At 40.4% G+C, this 22168-nt stretch overlaps 1 protein-coding gene across 1 annotated transcript in view; it reads right to left on the reverse strand.

Moving 5' to 3' along the window:
* Window positions 1–22168, reverse strand: part of CACNA2D3 (calcium voltage-gated channel auxiliary subunit alpha2delta 3) — an 842189-nt gene that overhangs the window by 139907 nt on the left and 680114 nt on the right. Inside the window, exons 26-27 of the mRNA XM_055342619.1 lie at window positions 18522–18643; window positions 15821–15901 (exon numbers count right to left, since the gene is read on the reverse strand). Coding sequence (XP_055198594.1) covers window positions 15821–15901; window positions 18522–18643 — 203 coding nt within the window. The remainder of the gene's footprint in view (window positions 1–15820; window positions 15902–18521; window positions 18644–22168) is intronic.

Consider the following 22168-nt stretch of genomic DNA (forward strand, 5'->3'; position numbering starts at 1 on the left):
AAGATAAACCATCTTCTTAGAGCAGCAGTTTTGCTACATGATTTTCTAGGGGGGCAAGTATCAAGTTTGGTGTTGATTTTTTTTTCCTGAATGTTAAAATAAACCTCGATATGTTGAGGAGTAGGTTGAAAAATCAGCATGGATTTTAAGATAAAAAACAGACCCCAGAGAAAGCTGACTGTTCCAACTCCATCCCAAGCCCTGGTGCCACATTTCTGCTCCACCTTGGGCAGCACTTCAGTGGGCAAGGCTGAGCATCCAGTCTAAGGACAGAATGATTGCTTTCTAGGTGAAAAAAGTTATTCTTTCCCTTGCCCTGGACCATAAGTACTTGGCCAAGAAGGCAACATGACAAAGGAAAGTTAGAAGATCTTTTTATGTCATCCTCATTTCAACAAGTATTTCTAGAGCTCACACTAGGTACCAGGCATGGTGAGAGGTGTTCTCGTGAGCATTCGCCATGTCATCCTGGCAACTAGCCCTAAGATACTTGAACAGGTATTAAATAAGCTGGAAGCTACCAAGGCCAATAATACATGCTCCCTTTCATTACTGTGGCTTAAGACCAAGAGTGCACAGTGCTCTGCCAGAGGCTTGGTGACACTGCAGGTCAACACCATCCCCCTGCCCACAGTGGGTATATGAGAGAGTTTCCAACACACTGCAGAAAACCCTGAGTGTGGCTAGAATCTTCACTCATCAACACCCAAGTCCTATTAGATTTCTAAGTACAGATGATAACACAGGCAAAGAGATTCCTGTTTTATGAATACTTTTCAAGGAAAATGATTAAAACAATGCCTATGTATATTCAGATTTCTATCTTTTGCCTACAGTCACCACAAACAGCAGTTGGCAATGAAAATAATTACTTACCCTGAAATGTCAACAGCCTCTCAGCACAGAAAAATAGAAATCAAATTGTTTAGATTAACAAATGCAGAGTTATCACTTGTTAATATGAGAAATGAAATGTTTTAACTATAAAAAAACATTGCAGATGAAAGACCCAATTTGCAGGGTATTCTGTGAGAACCACAAATTATCTTTCACAAGGACTACAGCTCATGAGGGGTAATTTGAAAACGTCTCATAGATTATTTTCAGCTGCTTATTGCTGCTGTCATATTCATAAATTCCCCTCTACAAATGCCCTTCTATCATAAAGCCTTGTTGAGGGAATGCTGTGAATAAAATTCATGTTATAGTATTGATTGTTTCTGAGAAAACCATCTAAAATATTGTTTTTTTTTTCATCATATCCAGTGGAACAGCATGACTACAGGCTGGTGATTTTTGTTTTGCCAGAGATCACAAATTCACAATAGCAGGACCCAACAGATGCTGTAGCTGTCTGAAGTGAGGCATATTAAGAAGGAAATATGAAGAATACACCCTGCCATAGAAATTGTAAAGAAAGAAAACCTAGTATCAAATCAATACCCGAAAAGCTTTTAAAACTAAGGCAAATATCTCTGACTTGCAGGAAGAATGTTGTGCTTAAGATGGATAAGATACCAATGGACAACCTTACAAAAATGCAAGACTGAGAAGTGATTTACATGATTTCTTTCTAAAGATTCATAAAAATCAAATTTCATTACCCTAGTTAACCAAGTTACCCCCAGAAATAAAACACTGTTGTCTTAGATCCTAAATATCAAGGAAGTGGATAAATCAATTTCTAAAATAACCTATCTGTAGCACACATTAATATAATGATACAACTGTTAGAAACCTGTAACTTTCAATTGGAAATCAGGAAATAACTGTTTCTGGTTTGGTTAAACCCACTGGTGTATCCATTACTAAATGTTATTGGACAGAAACCTACCAGCAAATGATATTCCAAACCCTACATGGCATCACTGGGATGTGGTTTATATGTGTAACGTTAGGGAGCAATCTTGTTTTCCCTTTTGATGAAAATTCTTTCTTTCTTTCTCTCTCCCTCTTTCTCTCTCAAATTGCAGTGAAGTCTCAAAGAAACCCTCATTCCATTTGGAGAAACAGCTTCATGGTCTCATGGTCTACCACTCTCCTTTCAGATTCTTAACTGGAGTATCCACATCTACTTTTTACTTCACTGATACTAAATACTCATTTGGATGGACAGGATGTCACCAAATTACAAAGGCCCATCAAGAAGACTCAGAAAAGGAACAAGATGATTGGGCATTGAGAAAATCCCTAGAGAACATTTAGTTTAGGCCTGGAATATTTGGGATAGCTGTGACCAACCTCCCTACCCATGCTAGACATTGCTAATAGATTATAGCAAATTTATCTTATGAACCCAGCCACGGCCACAGAATTCTTTAAAACCTGTTTTCTAGGTTCTCAGCACTGTTCAACTAGAGTAACAATAAAGATTAAGCCTATTTTCTACCCTGATATAGTTCTTTGTCCTTATTTTACAAATAGAAGCATGGAAAAGGAATAGGAATTTACCAAAGTGACACAGATAAGTAGTTATAGGCTTGACATATGTAGCTGCAGGATCATGAGGTTAACCTGCATAATACAACCCAACCCTGCCATTCTTCATGCATTCAGTGTGAGCCACAACATCAAGATGATGGCATTATTATATTAATTGTAAGAATACATTCAACATTTATCGAGCACCCAATTTTGTGCCAATTGTTTCCCAAGTATAGTACTTTCATTTTCTCTACGCCTCGTACTGACCAAAGTGTATGGGCATTTTACTGCTACACTACAGTTGAAGAAACATAATCACTGGGTTTGGATTATTTGTTCAAAGTTGTACCACTAATAAGTAGTGGAGGATGAATTTATATGCAGGTGTTTCTAAGGCCAGCACCCAGCAATACTTATTGGGATGTGACAGGTTTGAAGAAGTCAGTGTTGTGATCTTTTCCTAGAATTGGACACTGCCAACACTTACCTTAAAATATGGCAGAGAAAAGAAACTCAACCATTAGCCAGTGTGTCATTGCCATAGCTCTAGTCCCACCAAGACCCAAGAAACCAGATGAAAAGACCAATAAAAATGAAGGTTCGTTTATCACCCAAGACCCTGCTGAGCTGGAAAAGGTATTCTTAGAACGGCAGGGGTAGAAATTCAGCTGAACTCTCTCGCAGCTACTTGAGAAAATGATGAAATTAGATACTGCCTAATAAGTAGTATTGCTAATGAATACAAAGGAAAAAAAAGTCATGAGGATCTCGAAATTGGGAATACTGCTCAATGATATCCAAGTCTCCAGGAAGGATGCCCACTATCCGAAGCAGAGATATGACCAACAGACAGATGAGTGGGAGGCAAAGGAAGAAAGTCTGTACCACCCATCCGTATGTGCTGGTATCTTTCCCCTGAGACAGCAGGCTTCACAAACCGGAGGGAACCATTTCCTCTCCATGTAAGATGTCTGAGGAAATTTAACTTCTACAGCACCTGCCATTATGACCTTGCTGTCTTCCTCCACTAGAGAAGAAGAATCTCAACAATGTAGCATATAATAGGATGATATAAGGAAGGGAGGTCAGTAGGATAAGCACAATTAAGGGTTACAGTTTTTATCTACTGTTTCTTATAAGAAATGAAAACTACAGATGACTTTGGTTTACCTAAGTAGTCAGACCATCAGGCAGCAATACATAGCATCTCTTACCAGTCCTGCAATACCACTCCAGATGGAAGACATCTAGACACTGGACATTTGTTTAGGGGCTGTGCATATTAACTTGCCTTCTATCTTAGTCTCCAAGGAGTACTCTGAAGTCAACAATAAGGGACACTTAAGGGGAAGTCATTCACCCTGCTCAGTGGCAACCATCCTATATTTTAATGGTGGTTAAAATTAAGAAAAAAAAAAAAAAGCTAAATTGATCCTCCTAAAAGATATATTTTAAAAAAGGAACAAAGACAGCATTGCCCACAAGATGCAGAAGAAGCATGAAAGATCTATTTTAAAACATATCCTAGTACGATTTTTGAATTTTCTGATTGGATTTGGTGTCCATTATACCCACTCACATTCCATTGGCAATAACATGTATATGGCTAAGTTCAGAGTTAAGGAAGCACAGAAGCATACAGCTTCAATAGAAAGGCACAGTGAGCAACGTGGCAATGGGCAAGGATATTCGGGTTCTTGTAAGAAACAAAGGAGTAAATCACTGCAAACAATCATAAAATAATAATGACTAATAATGGTAAATAATAAGTGAATAAAAAGATACATAAATAAGTGATAAATGAATAAAATATACTATAGTCACCATCAGAGGTACAAAGGAAAACATTGCAACATACTGGATCAGTGATATAGAACACCTAATAGGGAATATTCACTCCAGGAATATGGAAGAAAGAAACAGATTAAAGCAATAGAAGATGATAGAAATGATAGAGTAATGGTAAAGAACTAGAATATGGATAATTGGTTTTCCTGATAAACAGATTAGAATTTATCAAACAGAAGGAAAGAAAATCTGAGAGGGTATCTTTTCCGAGTTAAAGAAAAACTACAATCATATAGATCAAGAAAGACTTCCTATAAGAGAGATTAATGAAAAAAAATCTTAGAAGTTAGTCTAGCTTAGTGCTTGGTACATGAAAGTCTCAATTAGTATAAATTAGAGAAAAAATACACATAAGCAAAACAAATGGATTCTGGTAAAATTTTCTAATTTTAAAGAACAAATTAAAAATACTGAAGTCTAGAGACCAACCAACCAAATAAAAAATGAAACTAAACAAGGAACCAAATGGAGATGGCAATTCTCAGATATGCAACGGCTCAGGGAGCATGCCATCTACACATTGTGTTTTGAAGAAAAATGACTCAAGATCTCCTTTAACTGGTCAAAGGACAAATTATGAAAAGCGAGGGGGACAAAGAGTGCAAGAAGAACTTAAAAATGTGGGAGTCATGCTGTTCAAGTGCCAGCAATAAGACTTCAGCTAAAGTCAGAATTAAGTATAAATGATTTAGCAAATATGGCTATAAAACAATGCAAAGTCAATAATTTGACAAACCTCAAAGCACCTTCTGCATGCCAGGCAATTTTCTAAATATCTGAGATGAAGTAGAGAAAAAGAAATATAAAGTATATGCCCCATGGAACTTAACATCTCATAGCAGAAGATAAAGACATAAAAAATATGTATCAGGTGATGGAAAAGCAGGTGTGCAGGGCACAGAGTACTGGGGATTCAGGAGAGGAAGAGTTTCTACTTTATACATGATGATCAGGAAATCCCTTTTCGAAAACAGTTGAGCAAAAATTTGAAGGAAAAGATGGAGCCAGTGGTGAAGATATCTAGAAGGAAGCTGTCCCAGGTAGAAGGCACAGTAGATGCAAAGGCCCTGACATACGAGCAAGTTTAATGTGATTGAAGAACATAAAGGCAATGTAGCCAAGTAAGTAAAGGTGAAGTAGAAGGAGCTGAGAATACAGAGTCACTTGGGGTCAAATCATGTAGGAACCTGTGGGTTGAGGAAGCTTTTAAAATGACTCATAAGGGTACTCATGCCTTTGTTTAACTGCCTGTCCTTGAGTGTGGGCAGGAACTAGGGACTTGTTCCTAGCAAACAGAATATGTGATATGAATCATAGAGCATCACTTCTGAGACTAAGTAACAAAAAACTCTGGCTTTCATCTTGTTCACCCTCTCTTGCTTGTTCTAAGGAACATCAACTAACACATTGTGAGTTGACCTGTGGAGACAGCCACATAAAGGAGGCCACTGGCCAAGAACCAGTGAGGACTAAATGTTGCTAAGCTTCTCAGGAGTGAGTGTGGGAGGACTTCCTTTGTTCGTTGAGCCTTCAGATGAGACCACAACCCCAACAACATTTTCATTGCAGTCCCACAAGAGACCCTGGGACAATACTTGGATTGCAGTCTTTGTGAGAGACCCTGAGCCCGAGGACCCAGCTGAACTTTATCCAGATCCCTGACTCACAGAAACTGGAGGTAATGAATGTTTGCAGTTTGGATTCCATAATGAGGAAGTATAGGTAACCTTGAGGAGAAGCACTTCACTGTAGATGAACCTGTCTGGGGTGGGGTCTGGAGAAAACAAGGGGGGAGGTAAGATCCTAGGGCACAATAGAGCAAGAAATCCATGACACAAATAAAATAATTCAATAACAAAAATAATTTTGGCTTAAGAACCTGACTATATCAGCACAAATCTGGAAAGTGGTAGGAGTAGGTTAGTGAAGCAAAAGTGTAGAAAATGACCACAAGTTTCCAAAATTTCTTCTTGTGCTTAAAGACAATGGGGAACTCTCATCTGCTTCAGCCTGTCCACATATTAATTTGGTCTTGAAGTAGGAATGACAGTTAGACTCAAACTTTTCATCCAGAATAGAACCCAGGAGCTCTCAGTAGGCACAGACTTTGGGAGGCCATGGGAATTCAAAATCTTTGATCAAAACTGTTCTTTTCCCACCAACTGGCCAAAGCATTTTCCATGAGTAGGAGAGTCTTCAGAACGATTGGCAGAGCATTTATGTTCCTGCTGCAGACCCTAGTGATGCCTATCTCTCTCTTCCAGGAAGGGGAGATTCACATTAGGTCACTTATCCTCTGTGGGCACTTTGCTTAGCATGAGTCACATATATTCTTGTCTTAAACAAGATCAAGATCCCAACAAGGTCACCAGGAGATTTGCCTGGGTAAAGGCAGCTAAACAAATCCCCAAATCTCTCATGAGCCATGTTGGGGGAAAAAAAATCCCAGAAACTGTTTTCCACCAAAGCATGTGAGGGCATTTCCAATGCTCTACCAAGCATTATGCTGATTACACTGTTCAGAGGTTTATAAACTAGAGAGAAGATTAAGTAAATCACGGTCTTGACTGACAATGAGAGCATATATTTTTAGAAAGCTTAGGATCTTTGATTGGGATTTCTGTGCAACCGCATATACAAAAACATTAGGCACAACTGATGGGCACCTTCTGATACATGAAGCTCTATCTTCAACATTTACTTACATAGCCCCAGATTTAAATAACCAGTTCATTTTTATAAGGTAAAAAGATGGTGAAATGAGTGAGTGAACAAATTAGTGTTTTATGTTTTCCAAAAAATAGATTGTGACATATTTTCATCCAAAGCAGGAGTTGGCAACCTTTTTCTATAAAGGGCCAGGTAGAAAATATTCCTGGCTTTGTAGTCCTTATGGTCTCATCATGTGCTCATCACATCACATCATGTGCTCATCTAACTACTGAGCTCTTCCATTTTAGCAGGAAGCTGTCCATAGACAATAAGGGCATGTTGTTTACAAAAACAGCTGGTAGATATAAAAGTAATTATACCCAGAATATGTAAAGAACTCATATCTCAACAATAAAAAGACACATAACATAATTGAAATAAGGGCAAAGGATATGAAAAGACATTTCTCCAATGAACAAATGCAAGTAGCATAGGAAAAGATGCTCAGCATAATTAGTTTTTAGGGAAATGCAAATCACTTCATGCTCACTAGGATGGCTAAAATAAAGAAAACAGAAAATAGCAAGTGTTGACAAAAATGTGGAAAATTGGAACCCTTAGATGTTGCTGACAGGAATGTAAAATGGTGCAGCCACTTTCGAAAACAGCTTGGTCGTTCTTCAAAATATCAAACATAGAGTTACCATATGACACCAAAATTCCACTTTTAGGTGTCTACTACCCAAGAGAAATGGATATTTATTAATACAAAAAGTTGTATATGAATGTTCATATCAACATTGTTAATAATAGCTAAAACATGGGAACCCAATTCTAACAACTGATGAATGGATAAACAAAATGGTTACATACAAACAATGGAATATCATTTGGCATTAAAAAAAGTATTGACAAAAAAAAAGTATTGACATATGCTACAATATGGGTTGACCTTGAAAACATTAAACTAAGTGAAAGCTGATCACACAAGGCAATGTACTGTGTGATTCCTTATCTGCAGAGTACAGAATAGGCAAATCCATAGAGATAGAAAGTAGATTTGTGGCTGGGGTAGGGAATAGGCTATCAAGAATGAGTGTGTGTATGAGGGGTCCTTTCTGGGATGTTAAAAATGTTCTAAAATTAGACTGCAGTGATGGGTGCACAATTCAGTCAATACACTAGTCCAATAACCTATACTTTAAATGGGTGATTTTTTCTTTTTTTTTTTTAATTTAAATTCAATTTGCCAACTCATAGTATGACACTCAGTGCTTCATCACATCATGTACCCTCCTCAATGCCCATTGGGTGAATTTTATAGTATGTGAAATATATCTCAATAAAACTATAAGAAACATGAAACATGTCAAGATGTCAAAATGGCATCTCCTATGCAAACTTCCACAAAGAAGAGCACATGCCAATAAGCACTGGCTAGTGAGAAGTGGTGGGCGTAGCCAACCATCGTTCTAACAAGAGTAGCAATAGCAGTGATAATTTAGCAGCTACTCATGATCGACCACTCACCATAAGCATCTGCCAAGCACTGTATATATATATTTATAAACAAACTTATTTCTCTCAACAGGAACCAGAGAGGTCCCCCAAAGCCATGTAGAATCTGGGTGTAAGTCATTCTCCATTATTGGTAAATTCCTTTCCTTTTTGGTGATGATGAACCAAATCTACTTCTTTAAAAACTAGACTGTTAGAAATCCAACCAAAGCACCAATCAACCTCATTTTACAAGAAGGGCGAAATGGCCCTGGGCTCTCTGCCAAATCCTTGGTTCACATTGGCTTTAGTGCCCAAATCACACCATATTCTCAAAAAGAGGGGTCTCGACTTGGCGATTTAGAATGTGCAAGCCAGGGCAGCCCCGGTGGCTCAGCGGTTTAGCGCCGCCTGCAGCCCGGGGTGTGGTCCTGGAGACCCTGGATCGAGTCCCACGTCGGGCTCCCTGCGTGAAGCCTGCTTCTCCCTCTGCCTGTGTCTCTGCCTCTCTCTCTCTCTCCTCTCTGTGTATACTCATGAATAAATAAATAAAATCTTAAAAAAAAAAAAGAGTGTACAAGCCAGGGTTGTCTGGGTGGTTCAGGGGTTTGGCGCTGCCTTTAGCCCAGGGCGTGATCCTGGAGACCCAGGATCCAATCCCACATCAGGCTCCCTGCATGGAGCCTGCTTCTTCCTCTGACTGTGTCTCTGCCTCTCTCTCCCTCTCTCTCTCTGTCTCTCATGAATAAATAAATAAAATCTTAAAAAAAAAATAGAATGCACAAGCCAGGCATGAGAACCTGTTATCTGAAAATTTGGCCACTGAGTTTTGGGTGGAGGGTATGTTGGAGCTTTTGATAAGGTTTATAAAAGGACAGTGCCTCTTGGCAGTGAGTATCCTGGAGAGTTAGCACACAGGATCCAGTTTCTCAAGACTCTGGGCTATTTTTATTCCTGGAGCAGTAATCCTTACCATGCCCCCATGCCTGCCTACGGTGGTATGCAGAGCAGCTGTTCTCTATGGCGACTTGAAATACAGCATAACTGGCAGCTAGCTCATTAACCCATTTCTATGATGTTTGTTGTTGTCAGTCATACTGGCTTAGACCTCGTTTTGCCCCTCCATTGCTCCTATTTGTCAGCTTAAAAAAAAAAAAAAAAAGGAAGAGAAAAGCAAATGTCAAACACATCAAAGGCCCTGCCTCATAGTTGACATTTAGAACCAAGACGTGCCTTGAGTGCCCCACCTTTCCCTGGGTCATCTGTCCACCTGTCTGTCAGTCCTGCTTTAAGATTCTAGTAAATACCCCTGAAACTTGAGATACTCCTCTGTGTCTCAGAGTACCCACCTGGAATGTGGCTACAACATGTATGAGGGATCTCATTCAAGATTCTTGGAGAAGTTTGTTCCATCTGCCTGGGATGCCCTTCCTGCAGATCTCTGCATGATGGCGGCCTCTCCCCATTTAGGACTTTCCTTCTGTCAGGCCTTCCCTGACCCACCCCACCCCTGAGTCTGCAGAAGAATGGCCCTGCAATATACCCAGATACACATGTGTGAGGATGAGCATGCATCTCTGCCCTTGCCACTGCCAGCATTACCTCATCTCTTTATCCTGGTCTATTTTCTATAGAGCATTTACTACTCGGGGTCCCTCCCTCTCTCCTCCCTCCTCCCTCCCTTCTCCCTGCCTTCCTCCCATTCATGCAATACGTTGTTGTCTGTATCTCCCACACAAATGGAAGCTCTGCATTGGCAGCAGCTTGGTCTTAGTGTTTTCAGGGAGTGTTGTGGCATTTGTATGGGAGGATTCTTTGTTGGGCAGCTGTCACCCCAACCTCCAGGTACGAAGGCATGCTAACAGTGCCCTCTTACTGTATCACCCAACAATCCCTCCATACATTCCAAGATGACCTCGAGGGGGCTGGTTCGCAGCTGTATCCCCAGCGCTATGTACACAGTACATGCTAGATACACATTTATTGAACAATTTAATTAAAAAATGAAGAAATGGGACAAGATCTTTTCATAAAGGAGCCTATAAGCGAAAACAGTGAATTTGAAAGCACAAAAATCTGAAGCTTATCATTCTTCAATCTCCCCTCTACTGACAGTTTGGACCAGATAATTCTTTATTGTATTGAGGGGCTGTCCTGTGTCTTACTGGATGTTTGTTTAGCAGCATCCCTGACCTCTACCTACGAGATGCCAGTAGCACCCCCTCTTAACCAATTGTGACAACAATATTTCTATATGCTATCAAATGTCCCCTGGGTGGGAGGAAATTGCCCTGGTTGAGAACTACTGTTTAGTGAGTAAATATTAATTTCTGCCAAGATGAAATATTCCTTTTGCTCAAACCTGACAAACTAGAAGTTTACCAACACAGACTTGATACATAACTCCTGCCATATTCGTTAACTCGTATATATGAAATCCCGCCAAAGGAATATTGTTAAACTGAATATTTGCCTATAACATTTTGCCAACACTATTCATCTATTTTTAATGAAAGGTTCATATTGAGTAGTACACTCCATTTAAATACCATATACCTGACAATAGCTGGTGGTCAGGGGTGTTAATTTCTGTCCTAATTAGCTGATTAAAATGAGATCTTCTGTATTAACATCAAGCATTCCTCTTCATTATACTGCCTCAAATTATGCAAATGAGACCACATAACCCCATTTTCAAATTTCCCCAAATGAATGGATTTAATGTGTTTCTCTTTTGAACACGTTTCTTGCAAAGAAACAGACTGGCAGATCAGAGCTCTCCCACAAATTTACTAAAAATAATTGAATTTAACACTTAAATTAGATGGATTTTTGGTATGTAAATCACACCTAAAAAATCTGTTTTAGAAAACTGTTTCTGGAGGAAAACAATGCCTCTATGGTCTCTCAGCTACTTTTTTTTTTTTCCTGCTGCTGATCAGATTAGCTATTCTAAGCATCACTTCAATGCTCAGACCTCAGAAAAGACATTTGCTGATGTAGAGATAACTACTGGGTCAGCACAGTTGCCGTTAGGATGGGGTAGTAAATGGTTTTTCTATCCCTTAAAATACCCATAGTGGTCTGTGTCATATTACAAGGGCATGGATTGGAGTTGCAGCTGCTGATTGCTTCTCTTGGAGTTTTTGTCAAATGCTGTGTTCTCCTTGTCTGGACAGTAAAATTTGCAAACTTCTGCACCTACACAGGACAGGTGAATATGAAACCCATCTTCCTTGAGTTATTTATTCTGTCACTATTTTTGGCAAATTTACCACACATCAAACTTGGTGCTTAGCACTGAGAAGACAGAGCTAATTGGGACAGTCCTTGCCTTTGGAGGGATTTTAAATTTTATTTAAGAAATCAAAGTGAAACATTTGTAGAAGAAGTTCTAGATTTTGATATGCTAAAATTTACATTTTAAAGCAAACGAAAACAATTAGAATTTATTATCTGTTATTTTAGAAATCCCCAAATCTGAACTTTTTTTTTTAAAGATTTTATTTATTATTCATGAGACACATGCACAGAGAGAGAGAGACAGAGAGAGAGAGAGAGAGGCAGAGACACAGGCAGAAGAGCTTCTGCAGGCCCCATGCAGGGAGCCCGACATGGGACTTGATCCCAGGTCTTCAGGATCACGCCCTGGGCTTAAGGCGGTGCTAAACCGCTGAGCCACTGGGGCTGCCCCCAAATCTGAACTTCTTTAGAGAAAACTGAGATGCCATACTGTGTATTTGTCAAAGAGAGTCCAGAAGGAGAAGAGGAGGGTCAGACAGACCATCCAGAGATGGGAGAAGTTCCCTGCATAACTTCACCCTCCCTGGTGGCTCAGTGTTTCCCTCAGTGCATTTCTTTTCTGTCCATGGCATTTCTATCCTCACATGGTAGAAGCAGTGCCTATGACTTCTGTCAGTAGGGCCCAGTCTCCCCAATAAGAGCAGAGTAGAAAATTAACACCATGATCTAGGTAATTTATGGAACTCAAGTCAATAATAACTAAGCGAGGGCAAAACAGGTTTCTACAAGTTCAATTCATTTTGTAGCATTCTTATTGAGGATCAATCCACTCTGCTTCAGGTACTCCATGGGGTTCTGTTCAGAGGGACAGGCGATGAAAAGAACAAAGTCTTTGACCTCCAGGACCTTTTAGATAATTGTCCAGCTTTTCTATTCACCTGTCCTATGTGGACATGGCTTTAAAAATAACTGCTATTTTACAGGTCTCTGGGGGCAATGTCATTATGAAGCTTGGTTCTCAGTTGTGAATATCTAGAGAGCCTAGTAAAATAAGGGGGTCAGGAAATATTTAGTGAATAAATGAGTGAATGAATATTCCACCTGCTTGAAGATAAATATTGGTCACCCCAATTCCTAGCATTTTTATACTTCTTCATAGTCCAGTATTTTATTTGTTTTCTCATTTTATCCCCAAATCAAGCCAGAGTAAGGTGAGGGAGGTAATGATCCCAATTTATTTTAGAGAGAACTTCAGAGACCGGAGACCACACATTTAGCAAGTTACAGAGTGAGTGACAAACCTACATGGACTTTATAGTCCCAAGGTTTGCATTTCTAATAAGGACAGGAAAATGGATGAGGGGCCTGACTCACACATAGAAGGTTCTAGCACTCTGGAGAGACATTGTAGGCCAATGAGAGAGTCCTACTACTTCTTCCTTTGCAGTGAGAAAGCAATTAAGAAAATTCAGCACACTAGTGGCAGCTGGAAAGTTGGCAGGTCCCTCAAGAGAAGGACTGTAAGCAATGTCATAGGCCAAGAAGATGGATGGAGTCCATTTATGCACTGAGGCTGACATACAAATGGAATCCTGCCAGTTTGACTGCTCTTTCTTCAAAGATGTCATTGACAGATGAGTATCTAAATGTTTTTGTTTAAAAAAGAAAACAAGAAAAAAGAAAGAAAGAAGAGAATAAAGCAAAAGCAAAACAAAACAAAACAAGAAACTCTTTCTGTCCCAAACAGACACACATAGCCGATGAATGTGAAAACACCAGATCAGGCCTGAGAGCAGTACAGGCCTTTCAAAGTCATCTTTGATGATTATTTGCAAAGTTGTACACCTTTCCTTCCAGAGACATTTCAATTTAACACAAGGATTTCATTGAAACCCCACATTCCTGCCAGTTGGCTGTTTTCCATCTGCTGTTGGAGGCACACTGGTGGGGGGACAAGCATGCTCACATATTCATCTTCACTTGCCAAAACAAGGCTTCTTCCCCAATTAAAATGACCTTTTTTATTTTAGAGTAGTAAACAATGTCTACTTAACTTGAGGAAAATATACAGAAGAAAGTTATCGAACCTAATCACACAGTGACATGATGAGTGAGTCAGAGTCAATGCAATCTGTGGGGAGAGCTGAAGAGGCCGCTCTGCTTTTGGAGACAGAGAGGTCCTCTTGAGGTCACTGCCTTCATGGTGCCGCATCCCTGGCAGCCTTCAAGAGCAAACTGAGCAAATCTGTTTTACTTCTGTCCACCAAGCACACTTTTAAAAAGAAGGTTAATAAGCACTGGTTTTAAAAGGTAAGTACTAAATACAGTTCCTCAGATAACCTTGCTTCTTTGTCTTCCTCTGTAATTATCTTCTAATGATGGGGATCTGTTGACATACACTGAAGAGCAGTAAAAGGGAGGATTTCTCTTCCATCCACTCAAGGTTCGCCAAACCATGTCCCATGACCTACATGTGGTCTCTGGCCGGCTGTGTAACTCAACAGTAGACCAGTACAGACCAGCAAACCATCTGGAAAATTCACATTCTTCTCCACACTGGACCCAGACTGAGTCCCCATTGTGACCATACTCAGCCAAACAGACATTTATGCAATAATTGGCATTTGGAAGCATCTGACCTTAGTTTGCTAGCTTGGACAGAAGTGGCTGGGATAGGCACAGTGATCTTACAGCCGACACAGAACGTCCTTCATGATGACTGAATGAGAAACCCAAGGAAAGGATTTCCAGAAAATTCCAAACACAGGGGGACAGTCCACTTTGGTCAGACCATGTCATTGACAGCTGCTGCACGTGGCCCCATTCCAGAGAAATAACATGCCTCTGGAACTAGCTGGTTGCATCACACTAAAGGTAAGCAAGGCTGACCTCCTTTGCGCAAAAGTAAACCTTACTGAGTTAAATGATCTGTCTCCTACTTTCTTCAAGGAACATGAGATGCTAAGTTACAAAATTTGAAGACAGCAGCCGTGAATCATCAGAGTCCTTATCTCCTGACTGATTATTTACAGGTCTGCCTAGATGAAGATGATCTATAGGTCAGATACATAAGACAGTCTTCCTTGCCATATCCAACAAGCCAGGAATAACCAGGGCAACTATCCCCAAATCTTTACATCCCTGCTAATATAATCATGATGCATAGGCTAAGTCAGAAATAAAGTGGGGAAAGGAGCCCAGTGTTTCCCAGCCAAAGAACAACCACTTCAAACATGTCTGCTCTATTTGCATTCCTTCTCACAAATATTCACAGTGTGCAAAGACACAATGGTTGATGTTCAAAGTCCACCTATGGTACAACTTACTGAAGGAAATTGCCTGTAGAACAGAACAATTCCCTTTGGTAAATCTAGCCAATATCAGGATGGTGCTTGGAGGGTCTTGCCCATCCATCAACTGATGGCTCCAACAATATCAGAAATAGATGATATGCCAGGCAGACTTATAGACTCCATTTTTGTCAGGAGCTGACCTCAAAGGAACACTTGTGGCAGTGTCAGGCCCTTCAGATCAAATACCAGCAACAAAAGTCCCCAGCTACCACAGACATCTACCGACACTCTTGAAAGTGAGAGAGACAGCAAAAGCCAGAGACAGGATTTCTTTGACAATTCCAGACTCTCCACTGTGAAATGTTTTGGCTTTCTCCTGGTCCCAAACCTGGCACCTGCAGATCCATCTAACTCTAATTCCTCAGTAGGATGAGAGTGGTGACAATCGCAGGCTCTCCACAGAAGGCACATTTCAGCTTACGTGTACGTAAAACAAACCCACACTTTCCTAGTAAGCCCACTGTGATCCTAATGATGTGGCATTGGGAGATCTGGAGCTTACTTTAAATGAGCATGCTGCCTACTTTCAAGAAATTCTCCTCTGCATATACCAACAGTTTCTTACTGGCTCAGAGTTTAAGAATAAGAGTACTGGGAGAGATTTCTTTTGTCACATCAAACATAACCAGCTGTCAGAATCTTGAATTGGTGAAGATGATACCAAGCTAAGAAAGAAGTAATTTTCAATTTTTGTTTTCTTTCAAATCTTATTTTTGAAGAGCAGACATACTGCATAGAAGTAGTTGACTGTCCAGATGAACGTATGCCATGCTTATTTATATTGATTAAAATCCATCCTTTACCTGCCACCACAGGAGATTTCCGTTCATCCAGGAGCTGGATGGAGGTACTCGCTGTCACCACGTTGCTTTTGTTGACTATTCCTGAAAGAAGAGAAACCATCACAAGAATGGAGAGAGTTACATGTACAGCTTAGAGAATAATCATATTGGCTTACAGTCACCAATTCAGATTGTGCTGGTGTTTGGTTCCCAGAACCCAGAGTAGGCCAACTCTGTGAGGCCATAGCTGCTGTGTAGATAATCCTTTCAGTTGAAGGAATCAGTGCACTGAGTTCTAACCATCACACTGGGTGTCCAGGCTCTTTACTTCACATGAAAATTACTAAGTACCACTGGAGGGAACACATTTTTTTTTTTTTTGGTGATTTGTGGTTACTAATTACAATGTTTGCTTATGTCAGTGATCATATTTATATCGCCTCTCTGAATACAGCCATGGAGAGCTACATGAGAGAAGGTTTTGAAACTGTTTCACACTTTGGGAACTTCAGCTCTGATTTGTTTGGTTATGACTTTACTGACTTATAAAATTCTAATTTTAAGCCCAGTTTTTCTTAACAAAATCATTCCAATTAGGGATAGACTCGGAACGCAATCCTTACTCCAAACTATTATTAATGTCGTAACAGTATGGCATTAATCTTAAGAGACTTTCAATTACTAACAATGATTCCAATACCTATGAATTAAAAGACACTGAGTGCAAATTTCAAACCCTCTTGGTTAATAACTGTTAGCACAGCACTTGCCTCATAAAAAGTGTTCGAGGGAATCCAACTGAATTGGGCAACAGGGGGGAGGCAGACCTGAATTTGAATACACGTAGGACTGAAGCAATTGAGAGTTTTCTCCTAGCTTGAATCTAAGCAGTAATGAAACCAGTTTCTTTTCCAATGTGTACAGGTAATCAACACACGGTAGAAAAAATGAGAGAGAGAGTTCCACCACAACACTTGAACTTGATGATGTTTAACATTTTCTCCAAATCCAAAGGAAGAATGAGATCTCCTAAGATGTTAAGTCGTCCTTAACTTTACCATGAACAAAGTAAATTCCTTTTCATTATAGGATTTCACTGAAAGTTCAATGAAAACCCCACTTGCCAAAAACCAATTCTACAACAGTCTTAATTAACCAGAATTTGTTTTTCTCAGGCATAAGCCTCTATAGGAAAAAGACAGAAGAGTAACAAAGCAAACCTACAGAAGGGCCAATCACTCATAACTTTTATTTCCCACTGCTCCTTTTCCCTATCCAGCTTTGAGCAAAATCCATCCTTTCAGAAAAGGCTTCCTGTCCACATCTAGCAAGCTAAGTTCCATTTTTGTCTTAGAAGGTCAAGAAAGAGAAAGTATCGTGACATTGTATGATAAAAGAAGACATTGATAGATTTACAAAAGGAGAGAGTTCACTGTCTCTCAGTTGATATTTTTTGGCAATAAAATGTCATACAAATAAATATAAAGAAAGAGCTTTAGTCACCTGGACATTTGTACGTGAGACACGTATGTGTGTGGGCGTGAGTACAAAGGAGTATAGACTAAGAATCTCAGTCCTAAAAGGAAACTAAGTGATTATCTCCTGCAAAATTCTACCTGTTTGGGGAGTTTCTACAATAATGTTTGGCTTTCCTTGAATATCTTCCTGATAACCCTCTTCCTAATGAGTCAATTCACCTAGTTATTAGACAACCCTTGTCTTCTGTAAATTTTGAAAGCATTCTTTCTGAGGATGTTTTCGCTCATGGAAATGAGCAATGCTAAGACTCAGGGAGGGGGCTTCAACACTAAGCATTAGAGAACCTCCATTAGGGTTGATTTAGGAATGCTTGCAAGAGACTAGGTTAATTGGCTTTAATATAAACCGTAAGTATAGGTGGAACCGTTCAAAGGAATCCAAGCTTATAGAACTAGGTCTTAGTCACCTAAAGTTACTACAATGCACAGTCAGAGCCTTACATAAAATGGACACAAAAAGTATCAGCTGTGGGAGACCAAAAAACCAAACAAACGAACAACAACAAAAAAAAAAACCCAAAACCCAAGGACAATTAAAAACTATTGCAGTTTGTTTTGCTCCTAAACCTGGTTGTAATAAGATAATGTTCTTTTTTGGAGGGAGGCAACCTTAATTTTTTATATATATAATATAAAATCTTAGGATTAGAAAAATCACTGGCTAGGTGCTTTTCCTTAGTCATTGCAGCCCTTAGGAGAGCACAAGGCTACACAAAACCTTAGTCCTCACTCATGCATTTAGATATGAATCAATTTAGTTTTTTATAGGGGTATTGTGGGCCTCCAAAGTGGTGTGACTCACTGATGATTCTGGCGAAGGATGTTATCCCTGCCTGAATTTTCTCTAAGTGGGGCCAGGACAACATAAAAAAAAAAAAATCTCCTGAGAAATTTGTTTTTGTTTTTGTTTTTTTTTCTCCTGAGAAATTTGTATTCAAATTCCACACAATAAAAAAGAGCAGTCCTGCTTCCAGAAATGCTCTTTGCATGCTTTGGTTAAGCAAAAGCTTCATTTTACTTGGGGCCATTATACTCATGGAACTGGTTGGTAGTTCATTGCTAGGCCAATATTCAACACTGGCTCTCAAGACTCACTCCAGCATTCAGACAGCTTCCCTACACCCTGCATGCAATGCGTTGGGGCCAGCAGAACCATACAGAGTCCCACCTCCAATGATACCCACCTGTGCTGAATGGGATGGAGTAGACAAAACTCCCAGGAAGCTGCTCAGCAGCTCTTCGGTACCAGAGAGGGAAATGGTCTGCATTAAAAATGTTCTCCTTGTCTCCAGCTTTCAAGAAATCCCTTGAAATGGAAAGGAATAATAACATGTTAAAAAGCCACAAATAATCCAATTTAAAAATGGGCATTGTACCTGAATAGACAGTTTTCCCCCATAAAAGCATACAAATGGCCAACAGATACATAAAAAGATGCTGAACTTCACTAGGCATTAGGGAAATCCAAATCAAAACCATCTCACACCTGTTAGGATCGCTATTATCAAAAAGACAAGAGACAGCAAGTGTTGGCGAAAGTGTGGAAAAAAGGGAACCCTCGTGCACTGTTGGTGGGAATGGAAATTGGAGCAGCCATTATGGAAAACAGTATGGAGGATCCTCAAAAAATTAAAAATAAGACTACCATCTGATTCAGCAATTCCACTGCTGGGAATATATACAAAGGAAATGAAAACACTAACTCAAAATGATATTTGCTGTTCATTGCAGCATTATTTATAACAGCCAAGATAGGGCAACAGTCTAAGTATCCATCGATAGATGAATGGAAAAAGAAATGGTGGTATATATACAGATAATAGAATATTATCCAGCCATAAAAATGAGGAAATCCTACCATTTGCAACAACACCATGGATGGAACTTGAAAGCATTAGGTGAAATAATCCAACACAGAAAGACAAATACTATATGATCTCATTTATCTGTGGAAGCTAAACACAAAGAAACAAAAGCAAGCAAACAAACAAACCCACAAAAAACTCCACCACAATCAGGAAAAGATCGTATTTGTGGTCACCAGGGGCAGGGAGTGGGGGCAAGGGGAATTGGAAGAAGGTGGTCAAAAGGTGCAAGCCTCTGGTGATAAGTCAGTCCTAGGACTGTTATGTACAACACGGTGACTACAGCTAACCCTGCTGCATGACTCACAGTCAAGTTGTGAAGGGAGTAAATCCTAAGAGTTCTCATCACAAGGAGGATTTTTCTCCTTTTCTTTTATTGTACCCGTATGAGATGAGAGGTGTTAAGTAAACCTATTGTGGTAATCATTTCACCATATATGTAAACCAAACTATCATGCTGTATATCTGAAATTTTTACAGTGGTGTAGGTCAATCATTTCTCAACAAAACTGGAATAGAAGGGAGGAAGAGGAAAGGGGAGGAGGAAAGGAGAGGAGACGAGGAAGAGGGAGAAGATGAGGATCCTGGCACCTCTCAGCAAGGAAAAGCCAGATGCCAGTGCATCCCAACTGCCTTTGTTGGATAAAGACAGTGTAGGCTTTCAGAACCCCACCCTGCCTATCCCAGTTCTGAGACAACCTGTAGAACACTGTGCACCCCAGATTACTCAAACACCCTATGAATTCCGGCAGTCAGACTCCTAGAGGGTGAAATGACTTCTTCCAGTATATCTAGTGAACTGATTATCTTAGCATCTAAAGCAAGCAAGCAAGCAGACAGAGCCTCCAGAAATCATATCAGAAAACCAAAGATAGTCAGAAAGCTCTGTCTTGCCTTATAATTCACACATGATCACATATCCTTGGGAAGATTAACTTCTTAAGCAGATTTTTACTCTTCTTAGAAAAAGTGTAACAGAGGTAGCAGTTGGCCATGTAGAGACCCTTGCTCCTTTCCTTCTTCCTCAGCTTTCCCTCCAGACAGCAGGACTGCCCACCTCCTCTGTAAATCCCTCACTTTGCCGAGCCTCCCACCTGCTGCCTGCCCACAGCACTTTTCTCTACCCTGAAGCCTAGATGCATTTTCTTCCCTATCTCTTCCTTTCAAAATCATATTCCCTTCATGGTATGCCTCAAATCCCACCTCCCACACAAATCTGCAGACATGGGTAAGCTCCTGCCCCACCTGGGGCCCACTGCCTTGGTCTGTCACACAGCCTCCTTCTTCCTTGGCCTCATCTGCACTATGTTGTGTCCCAACCCAAACCTCCTGAGGTCTCTGAGGAAAGAAGCTTTTGGTTCCCTCCACAGAGCCTTACATATCCCAAAGTTCCAATGAGTCTGTGCTGGCTTCATTGAACTCCAAAGGTTCATGTTTACTCTCCAGCACCCAAGTGCTTCGTCTTGGCTGACACAGTAGGACTCAGGGGAGGAAATGACTGCCTGGCTAGTCCCCAGTCTGCAGACAGCTTGCAGGAAGGGAGAGCAGTCAGGAGACAATGTGTATACAGGGGAAAAGGCCACTCACTGAACCAGAAATGGCACCACTCTCTATCCAGCAGTTTGCAATGTGAAGTTGGATTGATTGCACAGACAATGGAGAGAAATACTCAGATATTCTACACTGTTATAGCATGGTTGAATTTATGTGCTAAGTTGCAATTAGCTGGCTCTTAGAAACTACTTGAATTAGCTTCTAAATCAGGAAAGCATTCTGTGGTTTTAGGGTGTGGCCAATCAGTGATCCCTTGATCTCTTCTTAAGATGCAAAGCTCACTCCTAGAGGAAGCCCATACCATTGGAGGCCACCCTTAAAATTCTTAGCATGGAAATAGGACTCCTTTTAACTTACACTAGTATGTCCTAATTTCTCTCTAAGGGCAGAGACCTTATTTTTCTTGACATTTCCAGGGCCTGGCACTCATCAGGCACTCATCGTATGTGTAATGATCACATAATAAATCAAATCTCATATTCCGATAAGAGTTCCTCAAGTATTCAAAGCAATTTGCTATATCTTTTCTAAACAATATTTCTCAATTCTTCCAAACTCCCTCATCAGTATTATGCTACCACATAAAGACTCTCTGCTGTCATTCAGAAGGCCAGCTGTGGAGTCATGAGTGGGACAGAGATGGTGCCTAGACCTCTGGGTTTTTCAAAGTGCTGGGTGGAGGGAGTTCCAGGCATACTATTATAGACAGGCTCCTCCTGGCACTGATAAATTCAGTGGTAATGCTCCATGATCCTAAAATCCCCAGGACTCACAAATATTGAAATGTGGCCTTTGGCATTTTTTTTTCTTTAGACGTGAGTTTCTTCATAAATCTGACTTGGACAGGTGTGTGAAAGGGACTCTGCTGCCTAGCCCCAGGTGAAACGGACGGCTGCCTTCCATACTGTGTCATGGCACAACCATGCATTTTCATTTGTGATAGTCCTGCTCAGCGGCTGGATGTATATAACCATGGGGAGGAAGGCAATCTTTTCATTCAGCAGTTAATGGTGCTATAGGGGCAGCAGGGGTTGAAGGGGAGGGCTCTTTCCCAGTCCTGGAAGGTGGGATAATAGCTTAAACTGATGGGGAACATCTGAGGACGACAAGTAATAGGCTTTGAACACTGCACAACTGAGCACCCAGTGCCTGCTGCCCAGGCCCAGACCATGCTGGCACCTGTTGCAGCAAGCAAGAACCTGTAGTGCTTGATCTCTATTGGCTTTGGTGTTACTAGAAGAGGGTCTGGTTGCCAGGAAACCTTGTGGGTTCCTGACAACTACCAGGTGGTGATTCAAAAGAAAGCAGAAGGAGACAGCTGATTCTCCAGGATCTCTGAAAATGTTCTTCAGGAAGATAGGTCTTTCTGGGTGAGATGAAAGCCTACTTCTGGGTGCACCTGAGTGAGCATC

Source organism: Nyctereutes procyonoides, unplaced genomic scaffold (assembly GCF_905146905.1).
Source record: "Nyctereutes procyonoides isolate TBG_1078 unplaced genomic scaffold, NYPRO_anot_genome, whole genome shotgun sequence".
NCBI classification, from domain to species: Eukaryota; Metazoa; Chordata; class Mammalia; order Carnivora; family Canidae; genus Nyctereutes; species Nyctereutes procyonoides.